The 17,479-nt window shown below is 33.0% G+C and overlaps 1 protein-coding gene across 3 annotated transcripts in view; it reads right to left on the bottom strand.

Annotated features, from left to right (window-relative positions):
- Positions 1 to 808: 808 nt before the first annotated feature.
- The window catches only part of SENP7 (SUMO1/sentrin specific peptidase 7), an 89,895-nt gene continuing 73,224 nt past the window's right edge, over positions 809 to 17,479 (bottom strand). For all 3 annotated transcript variants that reach the window (XM_004675247.2, XM_012734442.1, XM_012734439.1), the window contains 9 exons: positions 16,237 to 16,353; positions 14,771 to 14,893; positions 9,053 to 9,145; positions 8,097 to 8,221; positions 7,267 to 7,319; positions 5,933 to 5,976; positions 5,780 to 5,848; positions 5,353 to 5,503; positions 809 to 2,530 (listed from right to left, as the gene is read on the bottom strand). In XM_004675247.2, the coding sequence (XP_004675304.2) occupies positions 2,393 to 2,530; positions 5,353 to 5,503; positions 5,780 to 5,848; positions 5,933 to 5,976; positions 7,267 to 7,319; positions 8,097 to 8,221; positions 9,053 to 9,145; positions 14,771 to 14,893; positions 16,237 to 16,353 (913 nt within the window). In that variant the 3' untranslated portion in view covers positions 809 to 2,392. The remainder of the gene's footprint in view (positions 2,531 to 5,352; positions 5,504 to 5,779; positions 5,849 to 5,932; positions 5,977 to 7,266; positions 7,320 to 8,096; positions 8,222 to 9,052; positions 9,146 to 14,770; positions 14,894 to 16,236; positions 16,354 to 17,479) is intronic.

The raw sequence follows: 17,479 nt of genomic DNA, 5'->3' as shown, positions 1-17,479 counted from the left end.
CAGTTTTCATATTTCCAAAAGGACAGTCCAGTTACAAGAGACTCTACAGAGAGAAACAGAAGCTGTATCCTTTCCAATAGGACTTTATAAAGATCTGGTCAAAGAGAACTTCAGAACACACATGTCCATTCACAGTTCTTCTAGTATAGACACTCTTCAACAATTAAAGATTTATTTATTGCAATCAAAAAATATTGGTACAGTACTGAAAGAAAACCCAAGATCATTTACTACACAGAAAGGTCCTACACTTGGTAGTAAGTCAAAAGTAATTACAGAATAAATGAATGATTTTATAATACTAAAAGTAGGTGACAGTGGAAAGATGAAGACTTGGAACCAGATTTGAAAACAGTTTTCTGTATAACAAGTCTAGACTATTTTCTCTGCTAACATAAAAAAAAAGTTGATTTCTAATGTATTAAACTTTTCCTAGTCCTTAAAAAAAAAAAGAAATGCTATGACTATTTTACCAGAGAATATTAAAAACTATTCTATACCCATTTTCCCCCATTAGATTATAAATAACTCAGGAATAAGAGTTGTGATTCACTTATGGTACTTAGAAAATTACCTGTTAGAAGTAGTTGCTCAAAAAATATTACCTGAATTAACAATCAAATCAATTACATGTGCCTTAAAATCAGAAGAAAATTAATCAATTATATATCATGCAGTGGGTATCAAGTAACTTTAAATTAATTTCTAAGAATGGACCAAGTTTCTTAAAGAAAAAAATGACACCTCAGTTTGATGAATTGGAAACATGTTTAATATAAAATGTTGATATTCTCAAAGCATTATTTCCACATGAATTTAGGAAAATGAATTTTAAACAATCTTCAAAACATGATAAAGAACAGTGGTATTTTTGAAAAACATATAAACAAAAGAGTTAAGAAGTCACAAGAACATGTATTATATAATTGCTTTCCAAAATTAGATGTACAAAATAATAGTCATCTTTAAAAGTCCCCTACCACACAGGAAAATTGGGAATGAAATATTTAATAATAGCCAACCACACAGGAAACCCACAAAGGACAAATGTCGCCTAACAAAAAGATGATGACAAGATTAATAAAAGCTTAAGTACAGAGGCTTAACTGACAATCTCAAGTCACATGATTTTGAAATAAAATCCAAATTTTATCTTCCTCTTAAATTGCCTTTGCTTCACTGCTTTATATACAGCTACAATGTAAATCTAGATGATTAAAACACAAGATTAAAATGTCTTAAAGCAGTTTTGTTATGTGAGCAATACAATAAAATCACTCCTCAAAATATTCCTGATAACATTAGAAATGTTGTGAAGAGAATATAAATCACCATCAACAATTCAGAACTAAGACCTGAACATTTAATAAAATATGATGTTCCATGGTGCTCAAAGGCCTCTAAAAACTACAATTTAAAAAATATAAAAGCAATGACAGCAATCTGGCTTTGCAATGAATACTGGATAAGCAGCTATAAAATTATATATTTATTCTAACAATAAATAAGATTTTGAGGGTACTTTTTTAAAAAGTTATGGGGACATTGATTTTATCTTCTATACTTACAGTATCTGTGTACATATATTCTGTGATAATACAGGAGTCAACATTTATATAGCTATACCCCAAATTAAGTTGAGCTACATATATAACTTTAAAAAACCTAGTTTGGATAGCTAAAATTTTTGTTCCAAATCTCTCCTTAAATGAAAGAACTAAATTTTCAGATCCCCACATATGACATCAAAAGAAATGGGGAAAAAAATTACAACAAAGTAACAATTCCATTTAGCAGTTGAGAAAAAAATAAGCTGCGCTTTGAAAGAGTGAATTTTTACCATCTTCCTAACATTATAACTTGTTACACCATACAGAAGGGATGCCGTAAATGGCATTTTCTGAAGTCTTGATACTGAACTTTTTATAAAAATACACAGTATTTATACTGCATGCTTGAGTTGCAAAGAATAGAATTATAACATGACTTGTCAACAAATTTGACAAGCACTAGGGCTGACAACAGGGAGGACCTGAAGCCCCTTCCTTAACCCCCATTATGTGGAAGGACAGATCACAAAATTTTATTATCTAAAAAAACATTCCCACATTACATGTGCTATTGCATAATTCAAGCATATTTATCATAAAAATATCAATATTTATGAAATCTTAATTTCTATCTGATAATAAGTTTATATCACTCCCATTTCCACTCCATCTATGAGATCCCAACAATTCTAGTAATATATCTGATATATTTTAAATAACACTCACTGACTTATAAAACTACTACAAGTTATTTTCTTCTCTGTGAGCTGGCTAACACAAATGCTGGTAAGCGGCTTTCCAGTAATCGTATAGGACATCTGTGTCAAGTCTGTGCAGATTAACTAGCTACTGCTGGCCTTCTGTTGCTGTAAATGAAGTTTCAAAATGAGCTCTCGAATGTCTTCCCGTTTGGTCTTTATTACATGACGAGGAAACCATTTCTCCAATTGAATCGGAAGCTCAAAGTTAACAATAGGGTCCTAAGGAATAAAGAAAACTACAATAACTTTTAGCAATATAATTTCAAATTTTCTCTAATTTCATTTTGACAAGAAATGAAGAATTTCTGTTTTTAAATAACAGCTTTACTGAAATATAATTTCACGGATCATACAATTCCCCTAAGGGACTCAACTGAACAGCTTTTAGTATACTGTGTAAACAGTTTACAATCGACAACACTCAATTAAGTTGCTAAATTTGAACATCAAAATTAAATACCTCTGTTCTGCCACAATGCACATCTAGATAGATTAGTACACACAGAATTGGTAAATAGAGAATGATCAATACAATGCAGACTTCATAGTTTTATAGGACTTTTGTTCACATCTTCACCAGCACCTGGATCTACCCATTCTCAGAGGTATGTGGTGCTCTCACTGTGGTTTTGATTTGCTTTTCCCTGATAGTGATGATGAACTTTTTTAAGCACCTGCTGGTCCTCTGTATGTGTTCTTTGGAGGATTGTCTACCTAATTCTTCTACTCATATCATGATTATGTTATCTGCTTTCTTTTGTCAAGTTATGTGAGTCTTTTGTAGATCTTTGATGTTGGTCCCTTGTCTGATGTATGGTAGCAAATATTTTCTTCCTTTCAGAAGGAAGAAAATTTCTTCCTTTCAGTTGTTTTAGTGAGTTTCTTTCACTGTGCATTTTTTTAATTCCATGTATTTGTTTATCTTTACTTTTCTTTCCCTTGCCATTTGAAGTTCCCCAAAACATCCTGAAGTCAATATTGTGGAGTGGTTTGCCTGTTTTCTTTTATGTATGTTAGGGCTTTTAGTACTATATCCAAGTCATTGGTGTAGTTTGAGTTAACTTCTAACTACAGAGTGTGACAGTAGTCTTATTTTATTTTTTTGCATATGGCTGTCCAGTTTTCCCAAAATCATTTGTGGAAGAGACTTTTCTTTTTCCATTTCATATTTAGGCTCCTTTGTTGTAGATACTGGTCCATATAAATCTGGGTTTGTTTCTGGACTCTTAATGCTATTCAATTTAGTTTGTGTATCCATTTGCATTGTTTTAGATTACTATAGCTTTGTTCAGTTTGTAAATTATATAGTTTAAAGTATGGAGTGTGATACTCCACCCTTTTTTTTTTTTTTTTTTTTTGTCAGAATTGCTTTGGCTCTTCATATTCTGCTGTGTTCCCAGATAAACACATAATGTTCGTCACATTTCTTTGAAGAATGTTACTGAAGTTGTGATAATGATTGCACTGAATCTGTATATTGCTTTAGGTAAGATGGTAGTTTTGGCAATGCTAATTCTTCTAATCTATGAGCAAAGCATATCTTTCCATTTTTTCATGTCTTCTATTTCTCTTAATGATGTCTTATAATTTTCATTGTACTGGTCCTTCACCTCTTTTGTTTAATGTCTTAAGTATTTAATTCTTTTTTGATATGATTATTAGGGGATGATGTTCTTGATTTCTTTCTCTTCTAGTTTACTATTTGCATATAACATTGAAGCTATTTTTTAACTTACGTTGTTCATTTTGTCCAATATGGTCCATTTTTTATTTCTCTGCTCAGGTGTCATCCTCATAAATCTCCCACCACACCACCCATGAAGAATCACCACAGTCCCTTGTACTCTTCCTGACCCTGTTTTGACTTATCTCCTTCCTATCCCCTGCTATTATATGCCTCAGATCTATAGTCTGCCTATAAGCTTTGTTTTTTTTTTTTGATCCTTTATCTAGTTTTTCCATTGTGAAACTATCCCATAATTTTCTTTTTCCTTCTGATTTATTTCACTTAGCATAATCCCTCTAGCTCTATCTATGTTGCTGCAAATGGGTGAGTTCATTTTTGATTGCTGGCTAGTATTCCATCTGGTTTTGGTCATTTAGATTGTTTGTATATCTTAGCTACTGTAAACAGTGGCACAATAAACACATGAGTACAATTTTCCTTTTTCCTTTCAAATAAATGTTTTTGTGTACTTTGGGTAGATTCCTAGGCGTGGAATTGCTGGGTCATATGGTATATCCTAATCTGAGGAACCTCCACATAGCTTTCCATAATGTTTGGATCAAACTGGGAATATAATTTTTGTAGATTGATTTTTATAAACTATCAATTTGCTTAACTGATTGTTTCTAGTAGTTTTTTAGTGGAGTCTTTAGGGTTTGCTATGTACTTTACAATATCATCTGAAGTGATAGTTCCACTTCTTTTTCTCAGTGTGAATTCCTTTCATAGCTTTATTTTACCTAATTGCTCTAGCTAGGATTTCCAATACTATGTTGAGTAATAGGTAAAAGAGAAACCATTCTCTTTTACCTGACCTTAGAGGAATAAGTTTCAGATTTTTCCCACAGAATATGTTAGCTGCTGGCTGTTTGTCATATATGGTTCGTTATTATGGCTACATATTTTTCTTATTCCTAATTTTTTTAGTTATCATAAAGGATATTGAATGTTAACAAATGCTCTCTGCAGCTAGTGATCATATGACTTTTGTGTTTTCTTTTGTTCTCTGGGTGAATTACATTCATCCCTAATCAAATTAAAGTTTTTATCTGCTTATTCCAATACCTGGATTGTATGTAGTTTTATTTCTTTTTCTTTCTTGATTACCTGTAATATTTTCCTGATTCTTTGTTTTCCCAGTAATTTATGCTTGGTGATTGTAAATAAAAAACTTATGATGATGGATATTAACTAGACTTACTCTGATGATGATTTCACAATAAATACAAATTATGAATCATGTTGTATATCTGCAACTAATATATTACATCAATTACATTGGAATGTGAAAACTATCATTTACATCTTTACATACCTTGAAGAAGCTTTCCACATACTGCAGTAAATATACTCCACAATCACTGCTATTATCTTGTTTAGGAACTTTAGGACATAGGTCCACCATGTTTGTTTTGCTGAATTCACGACGAGTTTTTCGTTTAACTTCCCACTCTACCTCTAAGTACCTTAAAAATTAAAGAGTAGAGTGACCAGAATAGAAATCTATTTACTATCATGCAATATTTTCACAAATGTAGAAAAACATTTGCTGACAGATGTGCTGCTTCAAGCCAAATTAGTGCAAATTATAATATGTGATTCTTCAAAGGCACTTCACATATCACATGGTGAGGGTATCTTTAGGTTTAGCAATTCTCATATTGCTTCAGCAATTTTAAGGTAGCTTCAAGATTACTGAGGTTTTAGACAACAAACTGAATGGTGAAACTGCCATTACTTACTCCCGCAAATTCTGAACTGTGTTTTGTATAGAAGCAGCTTTCAAGGAATCTAGTATAAGAATGCAAGGCCTACAAAAAGCAAAGGAAGAAGTCACAATATAAATATTTGTATATGAAATAAATTTAATATGAAAAAATATAACATATACCTACCTTTTACACATTTTCTTTGGTATTGATGTATTCATCTCAGTACTCTGAAATAACAAATTTTTAAGATTTTGCATTTAAAACTAGTTTGATTAAATATTCAGTTGTTTTATAAAATATTTCAAACAACTGTGAATTAAAATTTCAGTAAGAATTCTTTTCATCATCTGAGGTGAGCTAATTTCATTTTTCAAAAATTTACTGCTTTATTTTTTTCTACTAGTGAAATGATGCTTTTTTTTCCAAATCATATAGTAAATTACTATAGAATCCATAGGTAAGATTAAAAATTTATGAATATACTTTTATATGTAGTTTCAAGAGGTTATGGGGCTAAAAAAAAGTATAGAACTTTAATTACTTTTATTCAGAGTTACTATCTTAAGCAAAAATAAACAAGTTAATTTAACCTGCCCTCTCTTTACATACATTCTCTAATTCAGTACAGAATGTTGGTAGAGACATTTTTTTTTCCTGTGAAGCGCAATAGCAGAGTATTAATGTGTACTAAGGGAAACAGGATGAAGTATTTTGTTGATAAATTTGACAAACAACAGATCAAACTTAAGCAGATTTCTTTAAATTTGCTAAAGAAGAACTTCTCTGTACCTTTATTATTCAAAAATCTCTAAGAAAGGTATAACATACAAATTTTGAATTTAGAACTTTAACTCTTTTTATCACACACTGCACCAAAGAACAAATGTCTTAAGAAACCCAATTTCAGAAGCCTACCTTTAGAAAAAGGAACTCCTCTGTCTTTCCACTATAGCAACAGTAAAGAAAACTCCCTTCTGTCCATTTTATACTAGTGACATAGAGATACAGGCCTATATTGTGAGGCAGCTGCTAGCCACATTAAAAAAATTAAATTAGGTGGCTACCATGATCAACTAAGACACTGAATATAAACCATGCATGCCAGTTTGGGGACACAGTTTTGGGAGCCAAAGAATAGTTAATAATACCTATCTTATCCTCAGAAGTCATATAGATCAGTCTACTCTAGATGACTTTTACCAAAAAATCATAATAATGGAAATCAGAATATAAAGCAAGTTTGCTGCTGACAGAACAAAGAATAAATGTAAATCTGATTCATAGAAATTAGAAAAGTAGCTAGAGAAGATGATTAAATAAACTATTAAATAAACACACCTAGATAGTTAAAATAAGCTATACGCTATATAGTTTATTTTATAGATGCTGGGAAAATGACAATTTTTTTGTTGTATTTCCTACCCCCACAAAATGTATCAAAGAATCATATAGCATCAAAATTAAAATTATTATATTCCCGAGCACCTTCTCAACCATCTAAAAAAGAACACACTTACTTGGGAATCCTCTGTACTCAAGGATAGTGCTGAAGTAGTATGTAGGTCATTATCTAGTTAAAAATAACAAAGCAGGTTTGACTTTCTATTTTATATGTAATACAAATTATTTAGATAAGCTTAAATCATAGCTTGTGTACATGGTAGCAAATAAAGGGAATATATACATGGAATCTATTTCATTACTTTCACGGCTAATGTTACTCATAAAAGCAGACAAAACTGTTATGAGACAATATATAAGCCCCAGAGTCAAAATATGAAATACCAATTAATTGGGCCAGTTTTCTATGAAGACACTCTTTAGTAACAGCACACGAAACAAAATGTCTGCTGTTTTAGTATGGAAGACTGTAAGTTTTCATAATAGTAGTTCTTCAACTCTGTGATGCTAAGACTGTTGTACACATATCTAAAGCATAAGAGTATCAGAAAAAAAAATGAAAATAATTAGCTTTATCAGTTTTTTATGTCTTCCACTGCCACCTATTATTTTGGTCAGTATTAATTTTACTAGCTATTATTAACTCTGCTTGCCACTTTGCTATGACTATAAAATATACCATTTGGAGTTTCTGAAGATTCACTGCTTAAATTCTTAGTCATCTGAGCAAAATTATGCTATACAAGTGCTGCCATAAAACAGTACAACGTAAGACTATTTTGTTTATACACAATGCTAGACATCTATCATGAAAATTTCAATCTTTTATTTTCTTCTTGTAAGTTTAATAACAAATAACTATAATGTTTTAAATTTATACTGTTCCTATGATCAGTTTACTGTTGTCATCATTATTAAAAAACACCATCCACATTAAGTTTATCACCTATTGCTTTGTTGTCTTGTTGGAACTGCTGAGTCTGGGAGTGCTGAGATGCAGTTTGTGGAAAATCTTCATACACTGCTTCTTCTAACCAGGGAAAACAAATGACTGCAAGATACCAGTGAGATCTGTTGAAAATTAAAACAGTGTATGAGAATACATTTTAGAGCTACAGCTAAGAAAATGGGTATGACAAACTTCCTATGTACTTTGAAGAGATCATTGTAATATCTGATAGAATGTATGAAATTATAAAACTAATAAAATAAGTAGTAGGAGTACTTAAGAGTAAAATCTGAGTAAGTGAAACTTATTTACTTTCATATAATCAACACTTTTCCTGATGAGGATCTGTTTTAATAAACACAGTATTACCTTTTAAAAATATTTTTAATACAGTCATTACATTATTCTTCATTTTGTGCAATATATGATTTCACCATAAAATTTCTACCACCAATTCCCCCGTGCACCATCACCAGAGTCCCTTGTGCTCTTCCCACTCCTGACTGGATCCTTCTTCCTCCTCCTCCCTTACAGAATAACTCTGATCTATAGTTGCCTGATGATTTTGATTTTTACTTCATCATAGTTGCTTTTTTTTCTGATTCCATATTACCTTTTTTATATATTAATGCTTACAGAGTATGTTTTCTTGAAGATTCATCCTAAAATCTTTTGATCATATATTTAGAAACTCTTCTTGAATCCAAAAATTTAATGCCTCAGTAGAGTCTGATCATTTGTCATCTTTTTCCACTGCTTTTACAATATAACCATATCAAAACAAAATCTAAGACAAGTAACTCATTGTTTTAGCTACTTCTTCAGAAAGGAATAAAAATAATTCCTGGGATCTATGTACCCATGTGTTTTACTGAATTTTAATCTAAAAATGCACAAAATATATTTTCTATACTCTCTCCAATTTTGTTATTAAGTAACATGAAAATACTCACGACTCATTTACAGGCACAAAGATGTAATCTTTATTAAAGATGTTTATATGACGAGTCCATGTTCGTACTCGTTTATGTCTTCTCTGTGCCAGTCTGGGAATATGGAAGGTAGATATATTTGATTAAAAAAAAACAAATTTGAGAATTTCAAGAATCATTGTTATATAACAAAATATGCTAGATATAGTATACTTAACCACCTCTTCAAGATAAATAATATTTAACACCCTAGAAAATTATGTTTTTACCAACTCCTGATTTTAATCTGATCATTACTTATAAATAATAATAATAATAAAGAATAGAAAAAAGGCAGCAATATATAAAAAGTGTAGATTTCAAGAGTGAGAAGCCACTGAATATAAACACAGCTATACCCATTTATTCTAGTTAGCACCATCTGAACATGATATAAAATACTGTCATTTAACAGTATTCTCTTAAAATGATTCTTAAATGAGAATCTTAAAATGATTCTTAAATGAGAATCTCTCATAGTATATGATAAGGGAGATGTCAAAGCAAGAAGAAAACTGGAACCTATTTTGGAAATTTAAAAGTAAAATTTATCTCCCTTCACTTAACACATAAAGAAACTATAAGACAGTACACTAAGTATATCCAACATTCATCCATCTTTCACTTTATTTCTTCAACAAATATATATTAAGTTCCTAAGGACAAATAATGAAAAATCACTTATACTGTCCCAAAGGAATTTATAAAATAATAGGGGTAGGAAAAAGTTACAACAAATAACTGAAACAGAAATTTCATAGGGCTCAAAGGAATAATGTTAAACATCTAGGAATGCCACCTAGAAAAGTATTGGACATACTCACACATTAATTTTTCTTTACCTCATTAGAGATATTAAAGAAAGAAAATGTCAAACCAAAATTAGATGAAAAAAAAAATTACTAGGAAGGAAATAACATTAGTAGTGGCTTATCTGGTTAGCCTTTGAAGGGCTATTTTTATATACATGGAATTAAATAAAGCATAGTATTCTTATAAATTTATATACCAACTAATATAGAAAGCAGGTATCTTCATTCCATATGTGTTCATATGTGTATCTAGCCAAAATTATAGTAGTAGACATTGGGAATAAGATGGGATCCAGAATAAGATTAAAAAGTGTAGTATTAGACCCTCCCTGGTGGCGCTGCGGGATAAAGCACTAAGAAGCTTAAGCCACTTCCGCATGAGTTCAATTCCCGCCTGTCTTGGAGGAGATCCACAAGGCGAGGCAGACCTCTCCTGACCGGCCCGCTGCTCCCCTCAGCAGTGTACTTTGTCTATCTGCCTGTTCTGCTCCCCACTCTGTCTCTGGTGAATCCTCTCACCCTCCGCATCTCTGGCCTGTACCCCAGTTCTATATGAATAAATAAATAAATCTTTAAAAAAAACAAAGTGCAGGATTAAACACTAATATGTTCGATTAACTTTATAAAATAATCAGGAGTCATATGAAAAAAAATTCACTGAATTTTTCTTATTTTACAATGGTATCACCATTATTACAATTATTACCAATTACTTTCAGCTATTACACAGTCTATTATTAATTTGATTTCCATTTGAAAATCTTAAGGACAGTCAATCTGGTTTTATTTTGTTATGTTGGTGTTAGGTCAAGCTAATTCATTTGGAATATATTAGACAAAGAATAGGATAAGGAGAATAGGAGAGAATATGGACCACAGCTTAATCTCATTTTCTGTTCCTTACCATATTTTTAAAAATGCTCTCTTCGCTGTTTGGAGGTTCCTCAAACTGCTAAACATGGAGCTTCCCTACGACCCAGCAACCCCACTCCTAGGTATCTACCCAAAAGACACAAAAACACTGATTGAAAAAGATACCTGTACCCCCATGTTTACTGCTGCTTTATTTACAATTAGAAAAACATGGAAGCAGCCCAAATGCCCAAAAGTAGATGACTGGATTAAAATGATGTGGTACATATATATACAATGGAATATTACTCAGCAACCAAAAAAGAGAAACACATGTCTTTTGCAGCAACTTGGATGGAGCTGGAAAAGATCATGCTTAGTGAGGTAAGCCAGAAAGAGAAAGAAAAATACCGGATGGTTTCACACATAGCAGGAGTATAATGGACCAGGCGAGAAAATAACTATAATGAACAGCCACATACCAGAGACATTTTGTGGGGGTGGAGTGGGGAATGGGATCAAAAACGGGGAGGTGGGGAGTGAAGTACATGGGATTATGGTGATGGCACACGGGTGACTTGGTGATGGGAAACCTGTGGGATTACAATTGAGATGAAAAAAAAATGTACAAATTAATGTAAAAATAAACTGTTATAAATAAAAAAATTTTTTAAAAAAGAATATGGAAATATAAAAATAAACACTATCTTTCATGGGAAAAAAATGCTCTCTTCGATAATAAATATCACTGTCATCTTCTACTGTGAGCTTCTAGTATGTTTCAAGCACTGAGGAAAAGATACTGGGGGCTGAGTTGAAAAATTGACAGATGGAATCCCTGACTTCATGAAACTTGTACCTTAAGATGAAAAAGAGATAATGCAACAAGCAGACAATCAAAGTGACAGAGAATGTGCTGCAAAACAAAGAAAAAATTTGTCTGAAAATAGGAAAGAGCTTAGGATATCCGAATACTGAAAGGAAGTAGGTTGACTTGAATTATGGTGAGTGAAGAGAGAAAATACTGAGATTAGTTTAGGGAGTTGGACAGAGGCCAGATTCATACAGCGATCTAATAACCATATTTATTAGTTTGTGTACTTTTATTTTACAAATGTCCTAACACCAGTAGTTTGAGCCTCCTCTTAGGGATATAGTGACCATTAAAATTGATATCCCTTACCATTGTGCTTCTAGGGTATTCTTTTTGTTGTTGCTTAACTGATTTATAGGGCTTTGTTGTATGAATGTAATTATATACATATTAGAAAATAATCAGTATGAGTATGAATGCATGTATACACTTACACATAAATATATCTTACTCATCTTACCCAGGAATATGCTACTTAAGAAACTTTCTTCTTTACTTTTGTTTTCTATTACTTTTATGTATGATAAAGCATACAATACCTTTTTTTTTTTTCACTTTCTTAAAAGACTTTAAAATACAGCAAAATCGGGGCCCTCCCTGTTGGCATAGCCGGTTAAAGCACAAAGAAGCTAAAGGGGGTGGGGGGTGTGTGGCACATCAGACCTCTCCTGACCCACCCACTGTTCCCCTCAGCCGTGTACTTCGTCGATCTGCCTGTTCTGCTCCCTACTCTGTCTCTAGTGAATTCTCTCACTGCCCCTACACCTCTGGCCTGTACCCCAGTTCTGTATGAACAAATAAATAAATCTTTAAAAAAATACAGCAAAACCTACTTTTCTTTCTTTGGTTTCTAAGTGGGTATGCCAAATTCATAATCTCTATATTGGCTAGTAATCTTAAAACAAAATGTAGGATTAAAAGGCATGGCACCTACCATCAATTTCTATATATACATAAAATAGAACAGGAGAGCATTGAAAAATATTAAATATGGAACTTATTTAATAAATCTTCCCTCTACATTAACCCTGATAATCAGGAATATTTTCAAATTGTGACTTTTTTCCCTTAATCAATAATGACCAGCCGTGTCCATGAGTATAAAACCAAATCTATAAAGAACTCCAAAACACTGAACTAACCATTCCAGTTTATCTAAACAGGACCGGTACATATGTGTTGTCTAGTATAAATATTAATTGCGATTCCTTTTTTTTCCTTGTCCCAATTATGACCATAAGATAGTTATATACTGTAACTATATGAAAAGAGCTAAAACTTTGGAATTGTATTTACATTCATGTTTGGATAATTTACCTATCTTCTTTAAAAGCTTTAACAATGACTATTTTTCTCAAAAGATTATTATAGAATCAGACAAAACAAGTTTACATTCACCGTCTTGGTTCCGAACAGGTATTCAATATTTACTAGTTTTTTCCCTGTCCCTACTTTCTTTTTCCAACAATATTGGACAGTTCTACCCATTTAATCATCTTCTTACTTCTTATTACTTTTAAAGAGATGAAGCAAATTCTCACAGAGACACTTTATTTTTTTTTTCTTTAAAGATTTATTTATTTATTCGTACAGAACTGGGGTACAGGCCAGAGATGCGGAGGGTGAGAGGATTCACCAGAGACAGAATGGGGAGCAGAACAGGCAGATAAACAAAGCACACTGCTGAGGGGAGCAGCGGGCAGGTCAGGAGAGGTCTGCCACGCCATGTGGTTGCCTCCAGGACAGGCGGGAATCGAACTCATGCGGAAGTGGCTTTAGCTTCTCAGTGCAGCGCTTTAACCCGCTGCGCCACCAGGGAGGGCCTCACAGATACACTTTAAAAGCATTGCAATACAATGAAAACATTTCTGGACATGAGGCTAAAAGATAAAAAATTTACCGTACCAGCCAGTTCTGCCATTCACTAGCTGTCTGTCTTTTGTTACTCAATGTTCACTGACCTACTTCCTCATGTGAAAAGATAGGAAATAATATATATATATATGTACCCTACATATCTAAAAGCACTATTTTGAGAGAAAATAATACACATAAATGTACCTTGTAAATTGTAAAGTGGTACACAAATGTTTACACTAACTTTTTTTTTTTTTAAAGATTTATTTATTTACTCATACAGAACTGGGATACAGGCCAGAGATGCGGAGGGTGAGAGGATTCACCAGGGACAGAATGGGGAGCAGAACATGCAGATCAACGAAGTACACTTCTGAGGGGAGCAGCGGGCGGGTCAGGAGAAGTCTGCTACGCCATGTGGATCTCCTTGGGGCAGGCAGGGGTCAAACTCATGTGGAAGTGGCTTAAGCTTCTTAGTGCAGTGCTTTAACCCGCTGTGCCACCAGGGAGGGCCTACACTAACTTTTTTAATAAATAAAAACTCTTAATTTTATCATGGGCCTACCATATATATTATCAAATCCACGTTAAGGTATAGAGGGGGTGAATACTATAATTATCAAAGTTAGTGCTATCTAGAAAGTGAAAATAACTTCTTTGTCCTTTTTGCCTATTCCTCCCTTTTGCCTATTCTTTCCCACTACTCTATAGGTTTTAGCATTAGTCAAAAAAATGTTCAGAATAACTTCAAACAAGTATGATGTTTTTGTATAATTTACACCAGCTTAATTAAATATTAGCATGCTGGTGAGGATCTTACTGTTCTACATATGTAAGGCAGAGAAAATATAATGCAGAGAATTGGCTACAATGGTGACAGAAAAAGTGCAAAGCCAAAAAAAGGACAGTGAGGTAGCCAGAGATTAGCATAGAAGGAAACTGCTATCCTCCTATGTTGAAGGGCACATGGAACCTGGACTTTTAGCAGTCTATCCGCTGAGAGATGGTCCCACAGAGGAAATACAGCCACTGACAGAATGACTGACCAAGGCAGAGAGTAAGAAATAATCTGACTTCTTGCTTCCTTGCCTTTAATGAGTGTCCTCACAGGACACACAATTAAGAATGCAACCTGCAAGGGGAAAAAATGTCTCTCAGAGCAAACAGACTCAGAATCAAACAAGTGCTCACTCAGAAATAGTGTAAGAAGTTATATGTTCACTAAATAGTCATTCTTGTTCACCAACAGCATCAAAAGAATATACACATCTCTTAAAAATTAAGTATACTGCAAGACTGACTTACGAAAGATTTGGATTATCTTCTGTTAAATTATTTTCCTTTCTTGTCAAGCACTTATAGAAAAAGCTACTAAAAATGTGACTGCGTTCAACAAGTTCATCTGAGGCCTTTTCCAATATAAGATACCTGTAAAGTAACAATACCACAAAAATTATTTTAAGATTTTACTTCATCTTTCCCAAATAACTTATATGTTCTGGAAATCAATTTTATATCCAATTCGACTAGAAGGTAATCTTGCAATTTGCTCTTACTTCAGTTTATTCTTTAATTACCTCACTTTAAAGGTCATTTAAAGAAGATTACACATATATTCATTCATTTACCCAACATATTTATCAAAGTTCTAACGTGTCAAGCACCATACTACTGACACAGAATCAGATAGAGAAAAAAAAATACCTCTCACTATAGAAAGAGTATTGATGGTTGGGGAAAGAACCACCTATAAATTAGAGGGAATGGTACCTAACAAGCACACAGGCCATGGAAATGGCACCTGTTTTACCTGGAAAACCTCATAATTCATGAAGCACATGGTAGAGTGATCACAAGGATCTTTACTCAGTAGTTGGGATTTGTTTGCTCTCATCTAGCAAGTCTTTAAGAAAGTTAAGAGCCTCAAAGGTATCAGACTCTCCAAATTCTATTCCAGAACAAAATTCAAGTATATAGAAATGAAAAAAAAAAAAATACCCAGCACCAAATGAAAATTGCCAGGCATACAAAATGGTGAAAATATGTATCATAATGAAGACAAACCCATTGAAATCAACCCAGAATTAACACAGGTGTTGTAATTGGCAGCTTTCCTTTTTATTCCTTCCTCTCAGCTAACAAAAAGTTGAAATTTTTTTAAAAAAGAAGTTAGATGGCTTTTTAAAATGACAGTTATCTTTTATAATGCTTAATGATATGACAAACATACAGAGTTCTTTTCAGCTCCCAAAGTGATTTGTTATTAGGTCAGTATTCCTAGACTACAATAACAGTCAAAGAAGTACTATAACTCAAAAAGAAACAAATACAACATGACTGGGGAAAGAGAGTTTAGGGAGATAATTAAGGTTAAATAAGGTCATATCATAAATATGGGGGCCTAATTAGAGATACCAGAAATAGGAAGAGGACAGATAAAAGGAAGCCATCTAAAAGAAAAGGAGGGAGGTTCCTTGATCTTGAATGCCCAGTCTTCAGAACTATGATAAATAAATTTCTATTGTTTAAGTCCAAAAATAAAACAAACAAAAATAAAATAGCAGCTCTTCTGAAATACATAGTATCTACAGTAAATAAAGGAATAAAGTCAAATTGGTGAATTCTAGAAACCTTCACAGGCTAAAGCTTTTTAAATTTGACATCTTGGCAACTTATTTTTAGCTACAGTTAAAACACTTTAAAGGTAAAGGCGCACTTTAAGGTTCACATCAAACCTGTAAAACATATGAAATGATTATCTTTGTACTTACTTAAGATAAAAATCAATGATTACATCATTAAGAAACTCTCCTTCTTCTAAGCACTCCAGATCTTCATTAGTAACTCCTAATCCCCCTTTAGTAGGTGGTGGAGGATACACAATCAACCTTAAAAAGTAAAAATGGAATTCAAATATGTTGGTATTAAAATCCTAGTATCAAAATGTTTTGTTATACAGAATAGCAGAGTAGCAGATTTAAACAACTAAAATTTGTAGGTAATAAACTGGACAGATTATAAGAAATTATACCTTCCTTCCTGTATTTCACCAAATACTAACAGTACTCTCAGTGGAGAGTATATTTTCACTTCCAAATCCTTCCCATGGGAGCTAGTCTTGCTAATCAAGAGTTTATACCTCACAATCATTTATAATACTATTGTGAACAATTTTTAATTTTCAACAAACTGATAAAATGAACTACTGAAGATTTTCCTCCACTTCATTTTCCAACTTTAAATTTGAATTATGTAACTACCTCCTTTCCATTAAAAAAAAAGGCAGCAGTCAACAAGTACGTTCTCTTATGAGTGGGTAGCCTGCTAGGCAATACCAGCAGCTGGGCAGTAAAGAAAAATATAGGAATTTAGGAGTCAAGGTTCCCCTAAGAAAGCATTTACAACATAAAATGTAAGAGAACATAAAAAAAATCAAATGGCTTGAAAACAATCAGAAAATAGAAAACAGATGACAATTAGACACTTTTCTTCTGGTATCCTCTGTTAAAGCTCAGAAATAAAACCAGTGTGAATTTTTGGATATAATCTTAGAATACATAGGCTAGTATTACTGTACAAATTTAGTCAACAAAAAAGGCGTAACATGTACTTCTTAAACCAGAAAGATTTAAGAAAAAAGTAATCATGTATAATCGAATTAATATGAGTAGCATGGCACATGAATCAAATAAGAATATGTGAAAATCTTAAATGCTAAAGCGACAGCTTCTGTCTTATGATTACTGTCCTATTCTGCAAGTTTATTTGCTTTTCTTTTTAAACAGAGAAAAGGAATCACATAAAGAATAGCTCTGGGCCCTCCCTGGTGGTGCAGTGGGTTAAAGCACAGCACAAAGAAGCTAAAGCCACTTCCCCATGAATTCGATCCCCACCTGCCCTGGAGGAGATCCACATGGCATGGCAGACCTCTCCTGACCCGCCCGCTGCTCCCCTCAGCAGTGTACTTCGTCGATCTGCCTGTTCTGCTCCCTGCTCTGTCTCTGGTGAATCCTC

Source organism: Condylura cristata, unplaced genomic scaffold (assembly GCF_000260355.1).
Source record: "Condylura cristata isolate star-nosed mole 26May11 unplaced genomic scaffold, ConCri1.0 scaffold00003, whole genome shotgun sequence".
Taxonomy (NCBI): Eukaryota; Metazoa; Chordata; class Mammalia; order Eulipotyphla; family Talpidae; genus Condylura; species Condylura cristata.
The sequence above is the reverse complement of the archived record's forward strand: the minus strand, read 5'-3'. Positions and strand labels throughout refer to the sequence as shown.